This window comes from Eumetopias jubatus, unplaced genomic scaffold, assembly GCF_037043125.1.
Source record: "Eumetopias jubatus isolate StellerSeaLion01/CBP00866 unplaced genomic scaffold, mEumJub1_p1.0 scaffold_12, whole genome shotgun sequence".
NCBI lineage: Eukaryota > Metazoa > Chordata > Mammalia > Carnivora > Otariidae > Eumetopias > Eumetopias jubatus.
Window position 1 is genome coordinate 105109575 of NW_028274818.1, and position 25004 is coordinate 105134578.

Below are 25004 nucleotides of genomic sequence, written 5' to 3' on the forward strand. Positions count from 1 at the left end.
TGGGGTAGAAAGAAAATTGCACCTTTAGTTTTCTCTGTGTGAAATGAGCATTTCCTTCCGTGGCTGACGGAGTAGCGTTAACAGGGCCCTAAACTAAGTCGTGATTTCTAATGGGGATGAGTGTAAATGATGGCTGGAGACACAGTATCTGCGGCTACTACAAGCCATCGGTTACACCGATCCCTGCTGTGACAGGATGGCAGGATCTTGGTATTGCGTCGAAAAAACACCAGTATAGGAGGAGTTTTTTATTTTTTTTATTTTTTTGTTTTATTTTTTTTTAAAGTGCACAACATGCTTTAGTATAGGTATACACTGTGAAAGAATTCTCCCCATTGAGTTAGTTCACACATCCATCATCTCACATATTTGCTTTTTTTTTTTTTTTTTGGTGAGAACATTTAAGTTCTACTCTCTTAGCAAGTTACAATTATACAATACCGTGTTAACGACTATAGTCACAATGTTATCCATTAGATTCTCAGATTTTATTTGTCTTATAACTGAAAGTTTGTACCCTTCACCAACCTCTCCCTATTTTCTCTGTCTCCCAGCCAACCACCAATCGACTCTGTTTCTGAGTTTGCCTTTTGTCTTTCTCTTTAGGAGGAGTTTTTTAAAAACGTCTTGATACTTATTTCGGTATCTTTGGGGTTTTTTCTTGCAATGTGGTGTATTTCATTTAACGCATGTAAACACTTTATCTAATGTGGCTACTTGAAAATGTAAAATTAGACCTCGTAAGTGATTGCAGATTGATTAATAACCGAGGCTCAGGAAGGAGAGTGACTTGCTGGCGGTCTTGGAGCAGTGCAGCCGAATGCAAAGGTGAGACTGGCTGGCTGTGGAACTGGGCTGCCTGTGAACCCAGGTCTGGGTACTGTATTAGACAGCCTCTCTTGACCAGCACCCTTGTGATACTAGTACAGAGGGCCCTTAGCATTCCATGTCTGGTGAGGCCTGCCGCTCTAACAGAAATATAACTTGAGCACAAATGTAATTTTACGTTTTCTTTTTTTTTTAAATATTTTATTTATTTATTTGACAGAGAGAGCAGGAGAGGGAGAAGCACACTTCCCCGTTGAGGAGGGAGCCCGATGCTAGACTCCATCCCAAGACCCCGGGGTTATGACCTGAACAGAAGGCAGATGCTTAACTGACTGAGTCACGCAGGTGTCCCCTGATACTTTTCTATTGAAGAGTTTCAAGTGTGCAGACCAGGATCTCTAGCTTAGCACTGTCCAGTAGAAATATAATGCCAGCACATATATGACTTAAAATTTTTAAGTAGCCACCTTAAATAAAGCTTACGAATTGTGAAAACTAATGTTACATTTATTTATTTATTTATTTATTTATTTATTTATTATTTGACAGAGAGACATAGTGAGAGAAGGAACACAGGCAGGGGGAGTGGGAGAGGGAGAAGCAGGCTTCCCACGGAGCAGGGAGCCCGATGCGGGGCTCGATCCCAGAACCCTGGGATCATGGCCTGAGCCGAAGGCAGACGCTTAACCACTGAGCCACCCAGGGGCCCCTGTTACATTTTTTTTTTAGCCCAGTATATCCAAAATTGTCATTTCGACATGTCAAAAGATTATTGTGTGTAATTTACCTCCTTTTTTTGGTATAAAATCTTTGAAATCTGGTGTGTGATTTGTTCTTAAAGTGTGTCTTCATTTAGACTAGAGACTTTTTAAGTGTTCAGTAGCCACGTGTAGCCAGTGGCTACTATATTGAACAGCACAACTCTGGCCCATTTATCTACAAATTTTGCAGAAAAGGCATGCTTGAGTTCCCTGTGCAGAGGCCCAGAATGCTATTTTTTTTCCTAATAATACATTATAATGGCTACAATTTTTAAAGAATCTATTAAATGAGATGTACTAGAAACATCTCACTGAATGTTTATAACCTTGTGGTGAGGTCGGTAGGATCATCCTCATCTTGCAGCTGAAGAAATCTAGGCACAGGAAGGGCAAGGAATGGGCCTGGTCATACAGCTGTGGCCCTCTAACTTCAGTGCCCGGTCTCTTAGATCATGGCTTGATAATACCACTAGCTTATGTTTGTTGAGTGCTTACTGTGCCAGCACTGTGCTGCACACCATGTATCGGAGGCCTCATTTGATCGTTGCTGTGGTGCTGTGTGGGCGATGGTTCTAGTTAACCCCAGTTCACAGGGCAGGAGACTTGAGACCAGAGTGGCGAGTGCCCAGGGACTCATGGGTGGTTCTTTGGCAAAACTGAAATCTGAACCTAGGCGTTCTAATCTCAGCGATCGTGCTTGTGACCACTTCTTTGTCTTTTCTCTGCCTTTTGTGACTACAGACCCAAGTAGTTTTCATTATGTTTTCATTATGTTTCTGACTTGTGCCAGGCCCTGGTGGAGAAAGCCAGACATGGACCTCGCAAGATTGGCCCGGCTTTTCTCCGGACTCCGCCCTGTGGGACTGTCCATCCTCCAGCACCTCGGCCCTCTCGGAGCCAAATGGGCAGGAGGCAGGGAGGGGCCTGCATGGCTGAGGGCTGTGGGGCTGACTCGAGCCTGCAGCAGCTCCCCCTCACAGCTGCCCCTTGGCCAAGGGAACCAGAAGAACATGAGCAGCCTCAGCTCTGACCTGAGCCAGAGTGGCCCCACGGCCACTCAGGAGGAAGAGGAGGAGAGCTTTGGGACCCTCTCCAACAAGTACTCCTCGAGGAGAATGTTCCGAAAATCGACAGCCCAGTTATATAACCTACGGCTCAGGGAACAGAGTGCTGAAGATGAGGAAAGGGGGCTGGAGCCAGAGAAACGGCGGGGCCGGAAAAACACGCCTTACTGGTACTTCTTTCAATGCAAACACCTGATCAAAGAAGGGAAGGTGAGGGAACTTTTGGATTCTGTTGCTCCCGGTTCTACTCTCTGGAAGCCCAGTATTTTGGAGGGGCCACCTTACCTTCCTGATCTCTAAATATGTGGATGCTTAGGGCTCTTCTGTCTTCACTCACCCTGGGTACTTCATCAGGCAATCCACCAGCCCCCTGGCTTTCACACACCCCCCTCCCCACCCCCGTTGCAGTTCTCATGTTTGTATCTCCAGCCCGGCCTTCCCAGTCTGCATATCCAGCTACCTCACCAGCTTCCTTAGGCTCACCTAGACGGGCCTGAAAGTTTGGTTTCCAGCCTTGTTTTCCCTACACTGTCTTCATCTCACTAAACGGCGATTGCATTGTTGCATCCGCCCAGGCCAGAAGCCTTTGGGCCGTCCCTAACTCTTCTCTTTCTCTCACCAGCCGGAGCTTCAAAATGTTGCCAATCCTCACAGTTCACACAGCGCTACCCGTGAAAGCCCAGGCCTCTCCTTATCCTCACCCCTTCAGCTATCACACTTGTCACTGAGCTCCCTGCCACCCTCACCACCTCCTTCTCCACGTCTGCGCGCAGCACAGAGCCACCCTGTTAAAGTAGATTATGTTACTCTTCCTTCCAGGACTCTCAGTGTGTTCGATGACACTGATGTTCATTTTCTTAGGTGTTGATAATGACGTAGTATTTATGTTTAAAAATCTCTTAGAGGTGTGTGTTGAAGATTTGGGGAATGAAATGATGTAATGTCTGGAAATGTGCTTTAAAAAATTCATTTTGGGGGTGCCAGGGGGCGCTCAGTTGGTGAAGCGTCCAACTCTTGATCTCAGCTCAAGTCTTGATCTCAGGGTCGTGAGTTCAAACCCCACATTGGGCTCCAATTTAGGTGTGGAGCCTACTTAAAAAAAGAAAAATCGGTTTGGAGCAGGAGTACAGGGTATGGATGAACAAGATTAGCCAAATTTAATAACCATTGTAGTTACACTATTCTCTTTACTTTTGTGTATGTTTGAGCTGTTCCGTAATGAAAAGTTGAGAAATAAAGAGAAGCCAAAGCCCTCAGAATAGCTTATGAAGCCTGCAGGGTCTGCCTTCCACCCCCCCCTTACCTCTCTACTCTTATCTCTTCCGCACGATGCTACAGCCATCCTGGCCTCCTCTCTGCTCCTCCCAACTCCAACTCCCAGGCACACTTCTGCCTCAGGGCCTTTGCACTGGCTGTTTTTCTCAGACAGTGTTGTTCCTTCCCTCACCTCCTTCAGATCATTGTTCTGTCACCTTCTGGGTGAAGCCCTGCTTGGCTGTCATATCTAAAACTGAATCTCCCATCCCCTTCTTTGGGCGCTTCTTGCTTTATTTTTGTTTTAAAACCTAGCATCGTTTGACACAGTATATATTTTTCTTAGTTATTTCACTCGGCGTAGGTCTTTCCACACTAGAAGATGTGTTCCGTGAAGGAGTTCCCTCTTGTTCACAGCTGTATCCCCAGCAAATAGACCTTGCCTGGTACATAGCGGGATTCAGTCATTATTGGTTGAACCACTGGGTGAAAAAAAAATTAAGTTGTAAAGGAGTGAACTGAGGATTTAAAAGGGATGGTGTAAGGAGTAGGGGTGGGTAGAGACGACTGTGGGCCATGGGGCTTTGCAGCCAGAGGAAGCTGGTCACTCGGGGCTGCCGTGTTGCGCCATCACAGGAGGTGTTGCAGTGAATGGCCCCCTGCGATCGTGCAGCACAGTGGCCCTGAGTGTGCAGAACCCAGTCTTCCATTCCCGCTTAGACCCAGGGGGCTGGCACTACAGATGGGGTTACCCAGGAAGCAAGGGCAGGACAGATCCCAGATTTGCAGAATTAACATTTTCTGAGGACTTACTGAGGGCCAGGCCCTGGCTCTACTGTAGGCCCACAAAGGGGCAAAGACATGGATGGCCCTGCTTTCAAGGAGTCCATCGTCTGGCTGGAGGGAAGGCAGCCATGGCAGTGGGGCCAAGAGCCTTCATAGGTGGTGGGAGCTCGGTGGGCTTTTCCTCCTGGCCACCACAAAGCCCTCTTGCAGCAGAGCGCAGGGACCAAGAGACTGGTGGCAGAGGCCCAGCACGGCTGTGTGGCTCCTGGGCAGGCCTGGGCGGGTCCCTCATTCTCAGTCTCCCTCCCGCTGCTGAGGCTCTCTGAGGCCGCCCTGAGCCCCCTCCCGTGTTCCCTCCCAGCTGGCCGAGGCCCTGGACCTGTTTGAGCAGCAGATGCTGAAGGAGGAGCGACTCCAGCCCCTCGAGTGCAACTACACGGTGCTGATTGGGGGCTGTGGGCGGGCCGGATACCTGAAGAAGGCCTTCCGCCTCTACAACGATGTGAGTGGGGGGGCCCAGGGCCGGGGGGAGGGGGCGAGGCTCCAGAGAGCCTGGGCTTTAGAGGCAGAGAGAGCCGGGCACGCATGGTGGGATGTCACCTGCGGCCAGACTAACCTCCCAGCCTTTGTTTCATCCTCTGTAAAGTGGAGGTGATCTTGGATGATGACATGAGATGCGCCGGAAGGTCCTCCAGCACCTGCCTTGACCACGGCAGGGCCCACGCGCCCCCTTCCTTCTCCCCCATTGCCCCAGGTGTGTTCACGTCCCCTCACCCCTACTTACTCCCCACACCGGACACACATGCGCACTTGACTTCCAAAGCTGGTCCTCTGAAAAGGGCTTTCATTCTTCTTGAAAGATGGTTTTGCTTTATATTCATCCACTTCCTGTGTTGTCTTTATTGTTCTCACAGCCAGGAAGCTGTTTCCTCTGTGAGTCGAGAAAGAGCTTTGCCTAGGAGGATAGTAGGCTCTAGTAGGAGTGATCCCACCCTCTCTCGCCGCCAGGACCTGGGCTCATCCTTTATCCCAGCAAGACTTCTTGTCATTTGGGATGCGCCTGCCCGAGGCCAGGTCATCTCTAGCTGGAAGCGAGGGGGAGGAATTGTGGTTACAAAGGATAAAGTGACGTATCCTCTAATAGACCTACTGAAATATCCTGGTGGGGAATGACGGGAGGCTTCCCCGACCAGCAGAAAAGCGTTCAGGTGCCAAGTGAGGGGCGGCTGGTGCCAGGGGTTGTTTCCTGTGGTTCTTGGTTCACAGTGCGGTAGCAGCCCTTCCTCACATGCGCAGGATCCTTAAGTGACTTACTACCTGTCACCTCAGAGAAGCGCAGTTCCCTCTTTCTTGCTTTAAGTTATTCTCCGTCAGTTTGCTGCTTATTTTTTTTTTTTAATTTTTTATTTTGGAACAATTTCAGGTTTATAGCAAAGCTGCAAAGACAGTAGAAAAAGTTCCCAAATACCCGTCACCCAGCTAATCCCCATATTAGCATCTCGTGTAGTGATGGTGCATTTGTCAGAACTAAGAAACCACCGCTGGTACATGACTATGGACTGAACTCCAGATTTTACTTGGATCTCACCACATTTTTCCACCAAGATCCTCTTTCTATTCCAGTATCCAGTCTGGGTTCTCCATTCTGTGACATTTTTAGAGTTTCCTTTTTTTCCCCCTGACATTGACAGATTTAGGGAGTATTGGTCAGGGATTTTGTAGAATGTCTCTATGTTTGTACTTTCCTTTTTTTTAAAAAAGATTTTATTTATTAGACCGCACAAGCGAGGGGTGGGCAGAGGGAGAAGCAGACTCCCCGCTGAGCAGAGGCTTAACCGATGGAGCCACCCAGGAGTCGCTTTCTTGTGACAAGGCTGGGCTTATGGGCTCGGGGAAGGGCTTTCACGAAGGTGAAGTGCCCTTTTCCTGTCAGGGGACTTATCAGAGAGGACACATACCTTGGTCACTTGGTGAAAGTGATGTGTGCCAGCTTTCTCCACCACTACTATTTTTCCTTTGCCATTTTCTGTGCATGTCCTTTGCAGCCCTTATTACTGTTGTTGATTACTTATTTGTCTGTTATGTTTCCTCCTGTCTGGAGTGGAAGCTCGATGAAAACAGGCTGTGTCTGTCCTGTAACCACTGGTGGCCAGTGCCCAGCCTGTAGTAAGTCCTCAGGACACATTTGTCGTTTATGTGAGGACGCACACAGCATACATCATCCTCAAAGTCGGGATCACCATCCTCATTTTTCAGATGAGGAAACAGAGGCCCAGAGAGATGAAGGGCCATGTCCAAGGTCACCCTGCTTGAGAGCATTGGGGCTGGAATTTGAGTCCCAAATGGCCTGACTCTGAGAACAAGGCTCTTTACACTCCTCTGCAAGCAGCTTGTCACCTGTGCTCGGTCAGATGGCCCTTCTCTGGGAAAGAGCACTTGGGTTTACCAGGAGCTTCTCAAACTCCAGCTTGCTCAGTCACCTGGAGGGCTTGATGACCCCCGGGTTTGTGACTCTGCAGGGCAGTGGGTGGGGAGGAGGTCCTGAGAAGCTGCAGTGACATGCTCCTGGCCGCTGCTGGTCTGGGGGCCACTCTCCTAGCTGACCCTCACAACAACCTTTCAAGGTGACGGTATCATCCCCGTTTTTCCAACAAGGAGCTAACTTGCCCACGACCCCTCAGTTAGTAAATGCTGGAGTTGGGGTTTGACTGTCCCCTCCTGCCTTTTCCCAGACCAGCTCCACCACATGGGTCTTAACAGTTAGGATGACCTGGGAGCATCAGAAGGATCCTGCTACAGGCATCTCAGGCCCAGAGTGGGCTGATGGCCATGGGGAGGATAACTTTTTGCTTGGTGCATCTGGATGCAGGGTCCGTTTTCAGAGCCCTCTGGCCAAGTCAGGGTTTTGGAGGAGGAGCCTCTGACATGTCACTCAGTTCCGCCTTAGCACAGGCCCTGCTAGCAGATCTGTTTAATGCAGGAACAGGGTCCTCTCTAGCTTTCCCTCAGGGCGGCTGTCACCTGTGTGTCCAGCTGACCCCAGAGCCACCTCCAGATGTCTTCCCATCTCCACAGATGAAGAAACGGGACCTGGAGCCCTCAGATGCCACGTATACAGCCCTGTTCAACGTCTGCGCCGAGTCCCCCTGGAAGGACTCTGCACTGCAGAGCGCCCTGAAGCTCCGGCAGCAGCTCCAGGCCCGAAACTTCCAGCTCAACTTGAAAACGTACCATGCACTGCTGAAGATGGCTGCCATGTGTGCCGACCTCAGGATGTGCCTCGATGTGTTCAAGGTGAGGTTTCCCCTTCCTTCCTTCTCCCCACGGCGCGGCCAGTCCCACGTGGCAGACGTGAGGCTGTGGCTCTCTGTCCCTCACGGGAGGGCTCAGGGGCTGATGAAGAGTCGGGCTCGGGTTCACCAACTCTCAGAAGCCTCAGTCTGACAGCTGAAGAGGCCCCATCCCTAGGAGGGCGGTGGGCTGTGTGTGCTGTGACTCCGTATGTGGGACCCCTTGGTGCCGCAGCAGAGGGCGGGGCTTCAGAGCACTAGGGACGAATCCGTGCTCCCCAGGGAAGGCCTCCTGCTTAGAACAGTGAACAAAAATACCCGGTTTCTAGGAAGTGCCAGGTTCGAGGGAAGCAAGGGAGTGGGGGCCTGAGAGTGCTGAGCGGGGGCCTGTGTCAGGGCTTTGGCCCAAAGCCTCTTTTTTTCTTTTTTTTTTTAAGTGTGCTCCGTGCTGGAGCTTGGAGCCCATGTGGGGCTTGAACTCTCAACTCTGACATCAAGACCTGAGCTGAGGTCAAGATCAAATGGGCCACCCAGGGGCCCCCTGGAGCCTCTTATTCCCCGGCTATAAGGAGGCTTTTTATTCCCAGTTCCAGAGAAGGAGACAGTGAGGGGGTTTAAGCAGGGAGCAGCACGAGCTGGGTGGTGGTTCTGCCCTCTCAGTTTGGGAAGGGAGACAAACATGAGTTAACACCTAAAGGAAGACTCTAGGTCCCCATGACCAAACCTCAGAACCGCGGCACACCCTTGGCAGCCTGGTCTTCCCTCGGGCCCATGGGCACGCTTGCTCTTTGCTCTTAGCTTCAGTCTCACTTTTTCCATCGCTGACTGACGTTTTTCCTCACTGCACGTCACGAGGTCCCACCCGCCCCTCGCAGGAGAGACGACCTGATGGGCTGTCCGGCTGCAGAGCAGCCTTTGACCAGGCCGTGGGTTGGATACCTTGAGCTGGCCTGCCCTGCGGGAGAGGCAGGATCGTGGGGTCTCACGCCTGGAAACCTTGAGAGTAATGCATCATCCCCCCGAAGGGTGCTGTGTGAGAGGCAGGTAGCTGAAGCTTCCAGAAGAGGGCAGTGTGGCTGATAGGCCTCTGATCTGTCCAGAGATGCCATTGATATTTTATGCAGGTCACTAGCTGGTGGGGGAGAGGGACAAGTTAAGAGACAGCTGTGATTGTCCAGGAAGAGGGAGCACAAACTAAAACCTCCCGGAGAGGGGCGCCTGGGTGGCTCAGTCGGTTCAGCATCTGCCTTCGCCTCAGGTCATGATCTCAGGGTCCTGGGATCGAGCCCTGCATCGGGCTCCCTGCTCGGCGGGAAGCCTGTTTCTCCCTCTCCCTCTGCCCCTCCCCCCTGCTCATTCTCTCTCTCAAATAAATAAATAAGTGAATCCTAAAAAAAATAAAATAAAACCTCACTGAGGTGGAAGGTTTGGCAACAGAGGTGGGGACGGGAGAGTGGCAGTGGTGGGGTAGGGTGGGGACAGCCATGCTCACAAGAGGAACGGAGGAAGTCGGGCCCGAAGAGGAGACCCTGAGGGGCCGAGAGGTGGAAGAACATCTCAAGAAGGCAGTGGCCAACCCCGACAGGCCTGAGGGAGGCCAGGGGTAGCAAGCGCCACGGGCACGTGCCGTGGGTAGGCACCACCCTCGGTGGTGGGGTTGATCCAGACACCCTCTAGGGCGGGTCCTGCCTGTGATCCTGCTCTAGGGATGAGGAGGCTGGGGCCGGGGAGCTTCCTGCCGTGCCCACGCTCACAGGCGGCCAGTGGCAAAGCTGGAACTTGAAGCCAGCTCTGTGCAGTTCCAGTGCCTTAAGCACAGGGGCTAAAAGTCGCTGCTGGCGTGGTCTTTGCAGAGGGGCTGGCCAGGAGTGATTGCGCCAGCCAGGGAGAGCAGCCTGGAAGGAGAGGAGGAGGGAGTGCAGAGAGGAGCTGGTTCCGAGCCACACTAGAGCCACATTCACGTCCCGCCTCTTCAAGGTGCACGGCCCAGGGCCTGCCCCAGGAGTGTCTGTCCTGAGTCAGAGCCCTTGGGCCCTGGCCCGGGCTCTGCCACCAGTTCTCACTGTGGCCTCCACTCCTTCCTCCAGGAAATCGTCCAGAAAGGGCATGCAGTCACAGAGGAGACCTTCAGTTACCTGCTCATGGGCTGTATCCAGGACAAGAAGACAGGTTTCCGATACGCCCTGCAGGTCTGTCCCTCCCAGCTCTGCCTTTCTGCCTCTCCTGCTGTCTCCCTTCTCCTGTGCACCTGTATCGGGCGCAAATGATGATCACGTGTGCATTTGAGGACCTGCAACTGCCCCATGCTAGGTGGTTTTATGTTTGCAATATTTTGGTCTTCACAAAGCACGCTGCTCCCCGTCGTTTTACAGATGGCAGTGGGGGAGGCTCGAGGAGGCCGCATGGCTGCCCCCCGAGTGAGGGCACAGCCAGCCTGCCCTCTTTCACTTGCCGAGTGGCCTTCTGGGCCGCTAGCTCATATCAGCGAAGCTTACAGTCTTGCCCAGAGTGCTTGTTCAGCCTGCCTCCCACAGGCCCCCACTCAGCATTTCTGCATGTAGTCCTGAGAGATTCTCACGGACCTCAGGGTTGAGATACACCGCTCTGATTCTACCTCAGCTCCCCAGAGAGAACCTCCCCCACCCCCAGTCCAGTGGTAGCAATGGTACACCACAGGTGGGAAGGGCTCAGATCTCACCTAGGGCCCTCCAGCTTATGCTGGGGCCCACAGACCCGCAGCATCAGCCTCACCTGGGAGCTTGTCAGAAAAGCAGGGTCTCAGCCCCACCGTGGGCTTACTGTGTCCAGATCGGCATTTCAGCAAGATCCCCAGGTGGCTGATCCATGTGGAGGCTGAGCCCTAGGGACCTGGGACAGCCCTGGACCAGATGCTTGCTTTCCCTCTGGAAGGAGTAGCTTTCTAGTGAAAATCAGCCAAGATCTAGTTCTCCCTTTCTTTGTTCTGGATCTGTTCTAGTTAGAAACAGTCTGTAGTGCTAATAGCTGGTTTGTGTTGTGCATTTATTAAACTGCTCAAGCTAGGTACCATCAGCCCTATTTTACGGATAAGGAAAGTGAGTCTCATAGAGGTTAAGTAACTGGCCTGAGGTCTCACAGCTATGAAGCCGAGCTGGGATTTGAACCGAGGTCTGTCCAACTCCTAGAGCCTGCATCCCTGCTAAACCTCAGTTCTGTCAGTGTTTCCCCATGGAGGTGCCTGCTGAGACCCTTGCCCTCCTTAAGACCCTCTCAGGTGTGCAGTGGACCTCTTGCAGGCTGTCCCAACCTGGGCCTGAACAGTCCCTGCCTTGTCTGCACACTTATCCCTGATGAGGACAGGAAGTCGGATGTGAGCTCTCCTCCCACTGAATGTGGCCGTCCTTTGAGCCCGCAAAGAATCCAGTGTGACCAGTGAGCCCTTAGAAACGGGCATCTTAGAAACGGCGTGGTCTTGGTGTCAGAGTGACCCAGACGTGACCAGAGTGGTCCTTTGTGGAGAACACACTGAGTGTGCTAGGTGCTGTGCTGTGGGATGAAAATGATCTCATCTCAGGAGGAAACAGGGCTGCCTGGGCCCCCAGCTTGGGAGGTGCTCTTCCTGGCTGAGCCCCCTTCCACCGTGCCCGCCCTGTGCTCTCATACTTCCTGGAGGCTGCGTGGGACAGGGCACACAGTGGGCACTCAGGAAGTGCTGCTAAATCCAGACTTAAGTCAGCCTAAACTCTTCCAGAACCTAGCCTCTGTGATCGTCCCTCCCCAGAGAAGTACAGAGAAGGTGGGCAGCGACCCAGGGCAAAGTCTGTTCCCAGTACAGGGGCCCTGGGAGGAGGCAGAGAGATGAAAGTGGAAGAACAGTTTTGGGGTGAGCTAGGGAGAGGAAAGGAGTAGCGCCCCTGTGAAGTCTCCCAGAGAGTCCTCAGATTCTTAGGATTCTTAGTTGTCTAGAGCCTGGCATCGGGTTAGATGCTCTCCAGCTCCTTCCTGGCCCCTTGCACTTGCTGAATGGTTGTTGACTGCTCGCGTCTGCTCGCTGACGGTTCTTCTGAGAAGGAGCACGGAGCTGAGCTTGTCTCTCCCAGCAGGTGTGGAGGCAGATGCTGAGTCTGGGGCTCCAGCCGAGCCAGCATGGCTACAACCTACTCCTGGGGGCAGCTCGAGACTGCGGCTTGGGGGACCCAGAGGTGGCCTCAGCACTGCTCCTGAGGCCCAGGGAGGAGACGGTCATGCTCCAGCCTCTGGCACGTGGGTTTCGGGCAAAGAGGAGAGCCCGGGCCTGGCTGGGCAACGGCATGTCAGTCAGGCTGCATGTGGAGGCCCTGGAGAGACAGCTGTTTCTGGAACCTTCTCAGGTGCTTGAGGGCCTTCCAGAGCCTTGCGAAGCCAGAGCCCCCAGCAAGGCCCAGCCTGAGGTGGAAACTAAGAAGGAGCCCGAACGCATGGTGGCCCTCACTTCCTTGGCCCCAGAACCTTCTTGCTGGGGGCTGGAGGCCAACCTCCTGACCTTGGGAGCAGTTCCCCCAGCTGTGGTCTCCTTTGGGACTGTGACCACCCCAGCTGACAGGCTGGCCTTGATGGGGGGCCTGGAGGGCTTCTTGGGCAAGATGGCAGAACATGGGCTCCGGCCCAACATCAAAACCCTCACGCTGCTGGCTGAGGTGGTGGAGCCCGGGAGTCCCGCGGAGTCCTCACTGCTGACCGTCCTGGACACGTACCAGGTGGAAGCTGATGTGACGTTCTTCAACACACTGATGAGGAAGAAGAGCAAGCTTGGCGATCTGGAGGGCGCGAAGGTGAGGGGCTCAGAGGCGGGCACGAGGTTCAAGGCTGGGGGCCCCTCCTTGCCGTTCCCTCCTCTGACCTTCCAACAGCAGGACCTGGCTCCCCTGCAGGGGGCGTCACCTGTTCCCGAGGTAGGTGGGCAGACTGACTAGAGCCTCCGTTCTGGGCCTGGGCTTGGGCCAAGCTGAGAATGGAGGGGTGAACCAGCCGGCTGCGCTGCCCGTCCCCATTGAGGAGCTCACAGGTGGGTGTAGGCAGACGTCCTCACGCTGCCCGAGGGGCATGTGGCCTAAGAGCCTGGTGGCTCCTGAGTGTCCCCACCCTTTGGCCACACCCCCCGACCCCCACACACTGATCCAGCCGTCTGTGTTAGATGCCGTTGGAAGAGCTCCCCATCTGTTTTCTCTCTTCGCTGACCACACCACAAGGCTTTGCCAGTATGAGGCTTCCCCCATTGCACAGATGGGGACACCGGAGCCCTCGTGCGATTTTGTCCACGTGTCTGCATGACAGAGCACTGACCCGGGCTCTCGTGGGCATCAAAGGTGACAGGGATGCAGCCTCTGCCTTCAGGCCCTGAGTGCAGAGCACGCCGCCCTCTAGACAAGCTGAACAGGGTAGAGCCCCTCCCTGAGCCGGCCAGGCTGCGAGGGCGTCTTCCTTCTCAGCCGCTGGCCCCCCGCAGCCTCCGCTGCACTTCCCACACCGTTGTTGTCCCGCCCTGGACTGTGGGGCCAGGGCCTCGGAGACCTCTGGTGCTCACCTGACGTTGAAGGCCCCAGTGCTGGGATGGACGGCCAGCAGAGGAGCAGGGCTTCGGGGAGGGGGGCAGGGCGTGGTGGAGACGGGCTAGAAGGCCGGGGGTCCTCGCAGAGCCGCCAAACGCCGGGGAGCTGGGGGCCTGCGAGCCGGGCTGAGACCCGCACCCAGTGTGGTCACGGAGGGAGCAGGAAGGCCTCTGAGCAGAGCTGTGCCCCTGAGGTCTCCAGCCAGCCACGGGCTTCAGCTGAGAAGGCTCGTGCCACACGTGGCGGGTCACAGCTTACGGTAGTGCCATCCCCATCCCCACAGGCGCTGCTGCCACTCCTGGCAGAGAGGGGCCTTACCCCCAACTTGCAGACCTTCTGCAGCCTGGCCACCGGGTGCCACAGGCCAGCAGATGGTCTGCAGCTGCTTGCGGACATGAAGGTGAGTGGGTCCAGGCCGGGGGGGGGGGGTGACCCATGGTGCTAACTTGGGGTGCTCAGGGAGAGAGCTGGGCCCTCCTGAACCCCCAGGCCTCTGCACCCGGACAGCACCGTGTGCATGGGGGCAGGGAGAGTGTGGTCGCTCTAGCTTGAGAAAAAGTGGACCCTGGTGAGTTGCTGCAGGAACTGGCATTGAAAGCGTTAGTCTTTTTTTTTTTTTAATAATTTTTATTATGTTAATCACCATACATTACATCATTAGTTTTTGATGTAGTGTTCCACGATTCATTGTTTGTGCATAACACCCAGTGCTCCATGCAGAACGTGCCCTCTTTAATACCCATCACCAGGCTAACCCATCCCCCTACCCCTCTCCCCTCTAGAACCCTCAGTTTTTCAGAGTCCATCGTCTCCCCGTCCGACTTACTCCCCTTCATTCTTCCCCTGCTGCTATCTTCTTCTTTTTTTTCTTAACATATATTGGCATTATTTCAGAGGTACAGGTCTGTGAGTCAACAGTCTTGCACAATTCACAGCGCTCACCGTAGCACATACCCTCCCCGATGTCTATCACCCAGCCACCCCATCCCTCCCACCCCCCCACCACTGCAGCAACCCTCAGTTTGTTTCCTGAGGTTAAAAATTCCTCATATCAGTGAGGTCATATGATACATGTCTTTCTCTGATTGACTTATTTCACAATGTCCACTATTGTGGACATTGAAAGCATTAGTCTTGAAGGTGGTTGCAGTGCGGAGAGATTGGGGGGGTGGGAACAGGTCTTGGCCCCAACTCTGGAGGGATGGGAGGCATGACAAGAGCAGGGATGTATCCGAATTCTGGGGGCAGGGGTTGCAGTAAACCCACAGCCAAGAGCCGAGGAGGTGGTCTCCTGCGCGTGGTTTACTGCCTGAGGCCATTGATCTCTGAGTGAGTTCTTCAGGCCGAGGAAGGTAGGCTGGGTGGGATGGACCTACAGTGCGGGGCGTGCAGCCTGTCGTTAGCACCGGGTTCAGATCGTCTTGGCCTGGTGGCTGGTTGGCCTAATGGCCATCTGACACGCACAGTAGGCTGCTTTGTCCCAACAGCTGCCATCACCTCGCTGATCGAGTGTCTGTGATGTTCCAGAAATCCCACATGACCCCCAACACCCACATCTACAGCACCCTCATCAACGCGGCCGTCAAGAAGCTGGACTACACCTATCTCATTGACATCCTGAAGCACATGAGGTGCGACAGCGTCCCGGTGAATGAGGTGGTCATCCGCCAGCTGGAGTTTGCAGCCCAGTACCCGCCCTCCTTTGATCGGGTGTGTGCGCCCTCTCACTCGCCTGTCCTTTCTTTAAGCATCCCGCCTCCCCCCGCCCCAACCCTGGGTCTGGCCTTCCAGAACTGGAATTCCCTTGCTTTAAACTGTCAGTAGCTTCCCTTAGGAGAAATCCCAAATTCCTTAAACCGCCGCCCATGAGTCCCTGTGGCCCACTTCATCTGTGGCCGTTCTTCCCTGGATTCAGTCAGTCCCACTGGCCTTCTGCCGCCTTCCTTTCTTGGGGGTTTTGTGTTCCCTCTGCCTTGAGTAGGCTCCCCCTGTGCTTCCCATAACTGGCTCCTCACCCTGTTGGTCTCAGCTCGGACAGCTCCCTCTCAGGGATGCCCTGCTGCTCCCTCCTGCCCACCACGTCCAGCCCCGTTGCTTGTCACTGTTTCACAACCTGTGATTACACCTGCACAAGTCACTGTGACCTTCACAAAACCGTAAGCCCCGCTCACCTGGTTCGCCGGTACCTGCCCATTGCCTGGTGCCCAGTACAGACTGTTGTCTGTCCAGTGAACGGGGATGGCAGCCGGGCCGCGATAGAATCTGCTTTGTAATGTCTGCTTCTCTCCCTGCTGTACTGAGGATAGCAGGTTGTGGGGGTTCGGATTTAGGGCCCACGGGAGTTAGACCCCATGTTGAGTGCCTCCACAGCAGTTGTGGCCTGGAGGAGCACCATCCCAGTGGGGAGGGGGGGAGATGGGCAGGGTCACCCCAGGCATGGGGTCAGGGACCGCTGTGCAGGCACAACACTTGAGGGCCATTTTGAGGGCTCAGTAAGAATCCGGGAGACAGCAGTAGAGCGTATGCCAGGCAGAGGGCATAACTGGGCATTTATGAACAGTTGGCTGTTAGTCTTGTCTTACTGATTCTCCAGAGTTCTTTATGTGTTCTGGATACTCCTCTTTTGTTCCACGTTGCAAGTATCTTCCAGTTAGTGGATTTGTCTCTTTACTCCGTGGTGTAGAGTCCTCAAGGGATCGTCTCAGGTTCAGTCTAGATACCGGACTACCACAGGCCTAGAGCTTACTGGATTAAATCACATTCCTAGTCCCTTAGGACCGTGATTTATTTCTGTCTGTGCCTGTCAAGATTTGTTTTCTGTGCTTTCAGGCTGGATTAGGTACATACAAGCTTGGAATTGTTAAATCTTTGGAAGCCAGCTATGTGTCGTTACCTTCGGTATATTTTTGGCTGTTTTTTTTCCTACGTTTTTTCTTTACCAGCTTTCTTTTGGCATCTGCTGGGCGCATCTTGTTTCCTCCCTCTCCTCCCCCTTCTCCAGAGACACTGCAGCAGTGCTGAGAGAGCATGGGGGAGGCTCTCAGGCTGTGGGGGCTGAGGTAGCACCCAGGGATTCTAGCTTGGGGGGCAGGGGGGGCCGTCCCTGAGTGTAACACAGTGGCACAGACTTCGAGGGACTGTTAGTAGATGGGAAGTTGGCCTGCCCCACGGAAGCTGTGTCTCTTGACAGTAAGCAACTCGAGTATCGAACAGTTTTCCTGCCCTCTTTCCTTAACTACCTAGAAGCAAGAACAGCTTCCCTGAGGCCTGAGCCAGCGGCCATGGTCTGGGATGAGCCGTGTGTAGCACGCAGTGACTAATGGCTCCTCTGACCCTGTGCTTTTCCACTTACAGTACAAAGAGAAAAACACCTACTTGGAGAAGATTGATGGCTTCCGAGCTTATTACAAGCAGTGGCTGAAAGTGATGCCAGCAGAGGAAACCCCCCACCCGTGGCAGAAGTTCCGGACCAAGCACCAGGGGGACCGAGACCCCATCATGGAGGCGGATGTGGACGGAGGCCTCAGAGGCAGGTGATGGGAGGCGCTGGGGGCTGCGAGCGGAGCTGGGACAAAGGGCAGTGTTTACAGAGCTCTGTGGGAGCCCAGGAGCCGCTCTGCATCGGGCCTGTGCATGTGCTCGTGTGGCCTCAAGCCCGAGGAAGGGTCCGGCCCAGAGTGAGGGATGCAGCGTTTTGCAGGCATTGGTATGAGGATAAACACTGGGTCCAGGGTGCCTGACAAGTTCGTGGCAGGTCCAAGAGCAGCCTGGCCCACCTTGGCACGCCAGCTCTGGTCACCCTCGTCTGGGAGGTGGTCGTCCCCATCACGGATGAGGAAAGTGACCTTGCACACAGTCACACAGCACCTACAAGGTGGAGTCAGGATGGAGGCCCAAGGGTGACCGGTTTCTAGGGCCTGGTGCTCGCCCACTGGAGTCCACAGTCCGCTGGCTCTCGGAAAGAATGAATGCAGGACCCAGAAGATTTAAAAATTTTATTCCTACAAATCACAGCTGAGAAACACCAAAGCCTTTACATGTAGAGACCGTGCTCCAACTCAGGCCGGGAGCACTGCTCTGCAAGAAGAGCTGCTCCCAGGAAAGGGGGTGGTGCAACAGGCAGAAACCCACGAAGTCCCAAGTTCAGGGTGAAGATGGGTCAGAGCCTCAGGGCCTCAGCCGGAGCAGCCCCGGCAGCCGCAGTGTGTGCACTCGATGATCCGGCCCTGCAACAGAGGACAGCTGAGACGCTGTGCTCCTGCCACGACCCCCGCCCCGGTCCCTGCAACAAGGGGGGCAACTGGACATTCACTGTCTACATAATACTCCTCAGAAAGTCTTCCGTGACACATGCAATCAGTGCTGCTGACACTGAAGCTATACCTCTGTGCATTGAATTTATGCACACTGTACATACCTGACCCCCAAAAAGAAAAAAAAAAACCTGTGAATGATTCTTATTGTTCCATGAAGTGAGCATGACCTACCCTGCAGTAAGCTGGAAGTGGGTCTGCTACTGCTCAGGGGGCTCAGGGCCTCTGGGCTGGGGAGCGTTCTAGTGGGGGCACAGGGGCAGAGGATGTGCACCGGAATCTGAGTGGCAGCAGAAGGGTCTTGTCCCTTGGGCCAAGTGTGCCCAGATGTCCGGCTGAGGGCCTGCCCAACAGACAGAAGGCCCTAGAGCAGCGGTCTGTGTATACTTTCCTTTATTCTCTTTTTTGGAGGAGTAAGACCCTTACCTAAACGAACAAGATCAGATGGTGAAACTTAACCAAATCAGAAACAGGCCCTACTCTGGCCACAGGGCTGGGGCAGCACCCCCGACCAATACCACCATAGAATATGGGGGGTTGTGGCGGCTTCTGCCACTCCACCACCTCTCCATGCCTTCCCTTAAGGAAGAATTTGATGTCCTTGGGCCCTCATTCGATGTCCACTACCCCCTGACTACAGATGATTCAGGGAGACAGAGCTGCCTGCTGAGCTAAAGCCCTTGGCCCAGAGCTCTATAAACTAGAACTGGTCTGCAACATCAAGAGACCAGTGATGAGGCACCTGTGTGACAGGTGGCCCCCGGGGAGGTGGGCAGTCTGGTCTGCCTGCCCAGCTGGGCCCACCATGGTCAGCCAAGGGGTCGCACTCAAAGGTCACCATAGCCTATGTCCCAGGAACCACCTCCCTCCCTCTGCAGTTCCATTTCAGAGAGGCTGACGCCGTCAGCTCAGCTACTGCATGTGCAGCACCATTCCTGGGTCCTGAGCTGCCCAGTCGAGTTTTAGAACAAAGTTCTGACAGAAGAAATACAACGTAATACAACTGAGGAGAAGGCCTGGAGAAAAGGGTACCTGGGGTGAGCATGCTCCCCTGACTCAGCACTCCCCACCACCTTGGGGGGTCGGTGTTCTCACCCCCACTTCCTACGTAGGGAAGGAATTCAATAACTTGCCCAAGGGTGCAGTTGAGTTGACCCCCAGACCTAACACACGACTGTTGCCACACTGCCCAGCATGGACTGCTCAGGAGAGGGACTCAACTCCCTGGGGCATGGCCAGCAGGACAGTCAGCAAAATCATGTTCGATCCCTTGCAGTCAACTAGGGCGGACTTCCGAACTGAAAAAGTGACCTCAAACTCGATCATCAGACATTACAGGGGTAGAGACGTTACCACTTCCAGCTTGCTTTTGGGGACCCGGCAAATGCAGTTTGTTCCAAAATTGGTGTCCCGTGTCTGAATGCAGCGCAGGCAGCATAAGTTCTCATAGCCCTGTTTTTTCCACTTTGCTATCAGATTTTTATCTGCATAGCCTTCTTTAATACAGTATTCATATAGTTCTGTCAAAAAGAAGGGAAAGGGCATCAGACCATGGTATCACAAAGCTTCCCCAGCCCCGGCCCATCACTACTCTTCACTAGAAAGAGTATTTAGCCAACGCCGACCCCTCCCCGCCCTTTTTTTTTTTTTTTTTTACCAATAAGAAAACTCGACACTTGCTTAGGTTGCAAGAACAAGAACCATGAAGTAAATGTGAAAGCTACTCAAGTTGGTGAGGCCAAGAGAATTTAGTTCATTACCTCTGCTTATGGCTTTCCTCTTGTAAAAGAGGTCAAAAATATACCGGGTTTTTTGGTGGTGGATCCTGAAGATAGGCCACAGAGATTCCACTTTCCTCTTTCCCTCATGAGGTTCTGTTTCAGCTGCGGAGAAAAAGGAGTGTCTTTGTTTTCTTGTGGCAGGTAGTGTTCATTGCACAGGATACAGTGGTTGTTTTTTTTTTTAATAACCAGGGATAAAGAATAAATCCTACTTCATATCCTCTAGGTTGGCTATCATCAAAAAGACAGTCACAAGTGTCGAGGATGTAGGAAAAGTGGATCACAGGCCGCTGGTGGAAACGTAACATGGTGCAGCCTCTCTGGAGAATTCTTGACTTTAGAGATGGCTCTTCCCCAGGAAGTTAAAGTTACCATACGCCCTAGCAGTTCTCCTGCTGGGTATATAGCCCAGAGAACTGAAAACACATGTGTCCACAAAAACTCTCATATGAATGTGCAAGCAGCAGTATTCACAACAGCCAAAAACTAGAAACAATCCTGGTATCCATCAGCTGATGAATAGATAAACAAAACCCACCCACACCATGAAGTGTCATTTGGCCAGAAAAAGAAATGACCTGCTACAACACGGATGAACCTTGAAAACATGCCAAGTGGAAGGAACTAGTCCCCAAAGGCCCCCTACCAGATGACGGTCTACAGAGACAGAAAGTAGACGAGTGGTTGCTCAAACTGGGAGAGCTGGGGAGAAGGAGGTAACTACCAAAGGGTGCAGGGTTTCTTCAGGAGGTAAGGGTTGCCCAACTCCGAATACACTGAACACTGTATAAGGGCAAATTTTACAGAATAGGACTTCAATCTCAGTAGAGCTGTTATTTTAAAAGATAAAAAAATAAGCCACATGACTTAAACAGGATTGTTTCAAGTGGCAAGTCTCTTTCTGTTAGCAGTTACAAGTTGATCTTTGTCTACCACCTCCACTCAGTTTTTAGAGCAGAGGAGAAAGATAAGGAGTGGTCAAGAAAACTGTACCTCCATTTCTCCAACTTTGGGGCCATGCTATTACTTAGGATGTAGTGTTCAGCTCCACACACAGGATTCTGTAATCCGAGCAAAAGGCAGGTGTTGCGGACTGACCAAGTGCACACTGTGCCTGCTGCAGCCGAGGCCCTGCTCTGGGTGCTGAAGGCACAGCAGTGGAGCAGGCAGAGCAGCTCTGGGGCGGCATTCCTGGGGAGGGAGGTGGATCGGCATGTGGGGCTAAGTGGTAAAGGCCACAAAGGAGAAGAGAAAACAGAAGGGGAAGTGGGGACTGACATTTTATACAGGTGATCAAAGGCACAAGGGGACATCTGATCAGAGTCCTCAAGAAACAAGGGGGGTGCTGGGTGAAATGGGGGAAGGGGGTCACAGGTGCAAGCTTCCAGTTATAAATAAATCCTGGGGAATGATGACTACAATTTACAATACTGTATTGTGTATATATAAGTTGCTAAAAGAGTAGACCCTAAAAGGTCTCACAAGAAAAAGAAAAAACTGTGAGGTAATGGATCTTAAATTATTGTCAATCATTTCGTAATATATACACACATCAGATCACATGCAGCCAAAACATACAATGTTTCATGTCAGATCGCACTTAAAAAGGGGGGGGGGGCAAACATGCTTATAAGGCATCTGGAAGCAGAGCCTCCCTCCCTGTGCTTTTGTCATTTCTCAATCTTTTAAACCAAAGCAGCACTCCCATTTTAAAAAATCCCTTTTGGACCCATTTTCACAAGACCATGTGAACATCCTTGGACGTTGTTTTATACAGGTTCACACATAAAGTGGAACGCGTCTTTCAGTGGGTGGTGTGGAGTCCTGCCACTATGAGTGTAGGAAGAGAGGCCAGAGGTACTGGCGTCACAGCATAGACTAGATCTAGATTTCTGCCACTTGGCGAATGCCAAAAACTTCAAAAGAAACCAAAACCCATTAACTTCAAAACCTCAGCAACAATTCTTTTAAAATATTAATTCTTTAAAAAACTGTCCATTATTGAAGTGTTTATGTTTGATTTTCAACTAGTTTAAAATCCTAACGAAGCAGTTATTTAGGGGTGCTGGGGTGGCTCTGTCGGTTGAGTGTCCCACGCTTGATTTCGGCTCAGGTCATGATCTCAGGGTTGTGAGATGGAGCCATGTATCGGGCTCTGTGTTGGATGTGGAACTTGCTTAAGATTCTCTCTCCCTCGCCCTGACCCCCCAGGCCACGCGTGCTCTCTCAAAAAATTTAAAAAAAAAAACGATTGAGTAAGGGATCATACTGTGATCCTGTAAGGCCAAGAGATGCTCATGGCTTCAGATTAGATTTCTAAAAAGACACTACACTGATTAATCAAGTTCAAGATCATATGGCATTTTGAGGGAACTGAACATGGTACATTCTGGAAAACTAGTAGATAATTCAAAAACAAAGTGGTGAAAACCATGTCAGAGACCAGCAAGAAAAATCTGGGTAAAACTTTTAACAGAAAATGTGAACGTGAAAAAGGACAGGATTTTCCAAGTAAACATATTTTGTAAGACTCTAAATATGTACCTAACCAAAACAGTAAATAGAGGTAGACTATTCAATCTTTATTCTCTAAGACTTTTATATCAAAGTTGGCCCCAAAATGTCTTTGAGGACCTTTTCATTAGTGCCATCTTATTTTCTAGAACTCCTAATATTCTGAGTTAATAAGCAAATAAAACAGGTCAGTGTCTGGAGGCCACAGTGGTGCTGTCTATTCCCATATGATACCCACATTTCTGCCTGGCCCCTGGAGACATCGAAGCCTGTGACTCTTAGACACAGCTCATCCAGTTAGAGACTCCCCCACTTACTTACCTTCTCTCATCTTTTGATCCAATTCATCCAGTGTTGGTTCGATCAACTCCCAACCATCTGGGGGAGCTTTCCGGCTCCTTTTCACTTTGGGCATTTTTTCTACAAGATAATTTGCAAAGATCTGGGGGGGGGGGGGGAAATTAAATGGATTGGTTTCTGAACCTGAGCTCCCCAAAGGCCTTTTGGTGCACATTCCCTTCCCTAAATCTGTTTACTCATCTGTAAAATGGGAACACTAGAATCTAGAAGACTTCATTATAATTATATGGAACATGCCTGCATTAAACGTGTTTAGTAGATTTTTTCTGTTATCCTTAACATCATCTATGAGCCTGGCCCTGTACTGGATGTTGGGAACAAAGAACAAACAGTAAGACACAACTTCTGTCATTGGGAAGGTGACATTCTAGCAAGGAAACAGTGAGAAGGTAATTACAATACAGTGTGAGAAGGCCTATGGTTGGGAGAGCTAATAAAACAAGGGTTTAAAAAGGGAAAAAGATGGTATAGAGCCAAAGTACCTTACCGTCTGCTTCCCAAGAAGTATAACAGAAAGACCTCTGGTCTCTTCAGTTACAGGCTTAGGTTCTTGTCCAACTCTACCAATTACTCTCTGACTTTTGTGAGGTCACCTTTCCCTTCAGGTCCTCAGTCTTGTCTGTAAAACGAGGGCAGCGAGTTAGCTGGATTGCAAAGAGTCTCTGAAACCCAACAAACACATTACATAAAGGCAAGTCATTATAAAGCCTACACAATAAGCCAGTGCAAATCTAAAGAAAACATTTTTCAAACCACAGCATTTCCTAGCTGGCAAAGAGGATTCAGGTTAATTATCTCCTATTTTTAGCACAGCAGACTCCTCTCTCCCAAACTCAACCAGTCCCTCCCTTCTGTGGGGTGCCTGACAGTTTACAAAGTACCCCCGCATGGGGCACACACACACACATCCCCAGGCTCCTTTTCATGAATTCTCCATTAGTGACCTTACAGGTGAATAACGACACTTCTAGAGGTAAAGTCAGGGTCACAACAGATGAGAGCTGGCAGAGTATGATTTTTTAAAATAATTTTTTATTGTTATGTTCATCACCATACATTACATCATTAGTTTTTGATGTAGTGTTCCATGACTCATTGTTTGTGCATAACATCCAGTGCTCCACGCAGAATGTGCCCTCTTTAATACCCATCACCAGGCTAACCCATCCCCCCACCCCGCTCCTCTCTAGAACCCTCAGTTTGTTTTTCAGAGTCCATCGTCTAATGGTTCATCTCCCCCTCCGACTTACTCCCCTTCATTCTTCCCCTCCTGCTCTTTTTTTTTCTTAACATATATTGCATTTGTTTCAGAAGTACAGATCTGTGATTCAGCAGTCTTGTACAATTCACAGCGCTCACCATAGCACATACGCTCCCCAATGTCTATCACCCAGCCACCCCCTCCCTCCCACCCCCCACCACGCCAGCAACCCTCAGTTTGTTTCCTGAGATTAAGAATTCCTCATATCAGTGAGGTCATATGATACATGTCTCTCTGACTTATTTCACTCAGCATAACACCCTCCAGTTCCATCCACATCGTTGCAAATGGCAAGATCTCATTCCTGCAGAGTATGATTCTGATTGGGAGGCTCCTGACTCCCAAATCTGTGGTCTTTGCACGTGTCTCCCCTGCGCTGAAGCTACAGATGGCCAGAATCTCGACCCTGCCCCAGAGCGCACGGGCCCAGAAGACAAAAATACAGGATGACCACTTTGCTATGACCCAGGGAAACTCGAGAGCCCTGATCCATGTGTTACCCAGGGAGGGTAACAGGTGGGAGGCACCTGGATCAAGAGGTGGCAGCGCTCGGGAGAAGAAACGAGTGGAAAGGGGTTCGGAGCTTGGGAGGGAAAACCTGAGGGTCGGGATAGTAGGAAAGGCTCCTAGAGACCACGGTATCTGAACCGGGCTTACAAGAACAAATAGTATTTAGACAGAAAACGTTCTCGGCAGAGAAAAGAGCGGGATGAGGGGGAGCCTAGAAACAAGAAAATCCCCAAATCTCCTATTCTCTGGGCAGAACGAACGAAGCGCCACCTCCTCTTGGGAACTCACTCTGACCTCCCGCTCCAGAGGCCCGAACCCACCCCTGGCCAGCCGCTCCGATCGCTTCTGGGCCAGTGTAGACCTCCGATTCCTGGCCCTAGCCGTTACCAAGGTACTGGAGAATACAGAAAAGGGCTCACCCGAAAACCCGTCACCGTCAGCCGCCACTTCTCTCCCGACGGCTTCCGCTTCCCAGGTGATAGCTTCAGGCTGAGGTCCTCGCGGGGCCCCTCCCTACCTCGCGCGGAGATTGCGTCATCTTAGGTGTCCGCAGTTTTGCCTGTATATAATTTCACAGCCGCTGTTGCCTTTTGCCCTCAAATTTCTCGGGGAGACCGGCAGGCTCACGCGTCTCCCCGGGGCGGGGGGGACCGGAAGCGCTGTTGCCTGGGCAGCGTGCAGACGAGCCTGGACTCAGGCGACGCGCTGGACAGTC

At 52.1% G+C, this 25004-nt stretch overlaps 2 protein-coding genes across 10 annotated transcripts in view; one reads left to right on the plus strand and one right to left on the minus strand.

The window, feature by feature from the left end:
* PTCD1 (pentatricopeptide repeat domain 1) overlaps positions 1 to 21059 on the plus strand; it is a 44268-nt gene extending 23209 nt beyond the window's left edge. For 3 of the 5 annotated variants that reach the window (XM_028088447.2, XM_028088450.2, XM_028088449.2), the window contains exons 2-9: positions 2380 to 2863; positions 5055 to 5195; positions 7769 to 7987; positions 10071 to 10172; positions 12066 to 12773; positions 13834 to 13950; positions 15078 to 15260; positions 16905 to 21059. In XM_028088447.2, coding sequence (XP_027944248.1) covers positions 2402 to 2863; positions 5055 to 5195; positions 7769 to 7987; positions 10071 to 10172; positions 12066 to 12773; positions 13834 to 13950; positions 15078 to 15260; positions 16905 to 17087 — 2115 coding nt within the window. In that variant the 5' untranslated portion in view covers positions 2380 to 2401 and the 3' untranslated portion in view covers positions 17088 to 21059. Of the gene's footprint in view, positions 1 to 606; positions 829 to 2379; positions 2864 to 5054; positions 5196 to 7768; positions 7988 to 10070; positions 10173 to 12065; positions 12774 to 13833; positions 13951 to 15077; positions 15261 to 16904 lie in introns of all 5 variants that reach the window. The other 2 variants (XM_028088446.2, XM_088016708.1) reach the window with 2 other exon arrangements.
* On the minus strand, positions 17531 to 24985 carry BUD31 (BUD31 spliceosome associated protein). 5 transcript variants are annotated; one of them, XM_028088463.2, is made up of 6 exons: positions 24709 to 24985; positions 23006 to 23137; positions 22480 to 22578; positions 19624 to 19746; positions 19217 to 19383; positions 17531 to 17776 (listed from the first exon to the last, which is right to left on the minus strand). In XM_028088463.2, exons 3-6 carry the CDS (start codon positions 22571 to 22573, stop codon positions 17726 to 17728), a joined length of 435 nt encoding a protein of 144 aa, XP_027944264.1. In that variant the 5' UTR covers positions 22574 to 22578; positions 23006 to 23137; positions 24709 to 24985; the 3' UTR covers positions 17531 to 17725. The 5 variants fall into 5 exon arrangements, with proteins under 5 accessions (XP_027944264.1, XP_027944262.1, XP_027944258.1 ...); XM_028088461.2 differs by having other exon boundaries at positions 22480 to 22600; positions 23001 to 23137; positions 24709 to 24983; XM_028088457.2 differs by having other exon boundaries at positions 22480 to 22600; positions 24709 to 24977.
* Positions 24986 to 25004: the final 19 nt, after the last annotated feature.

Coding starts and splice junctions, on each gene's coding strand:
- BUD31 (XM_028088463.2), bottom strand. CDS start 22,573: ATGCCCAAAGTGAAAAGGAGCCGGAAAGCTCCCCCAGATGGTTGGGAG. Junction 19,747..22,479: donor GGATCAAAAGATGAGAGAAG/GTAAGTAAGTGG, acceptor TTTTCTCCGCAG/CTGAAACAGAACCTCATGAG. Junction 19,384..19,623: donor GAGGAAAGCCATAAGCAGAG/GTAATGAACTAA, acceptor TCTTTTTGACAG/AACTATATGAATACTGTATT.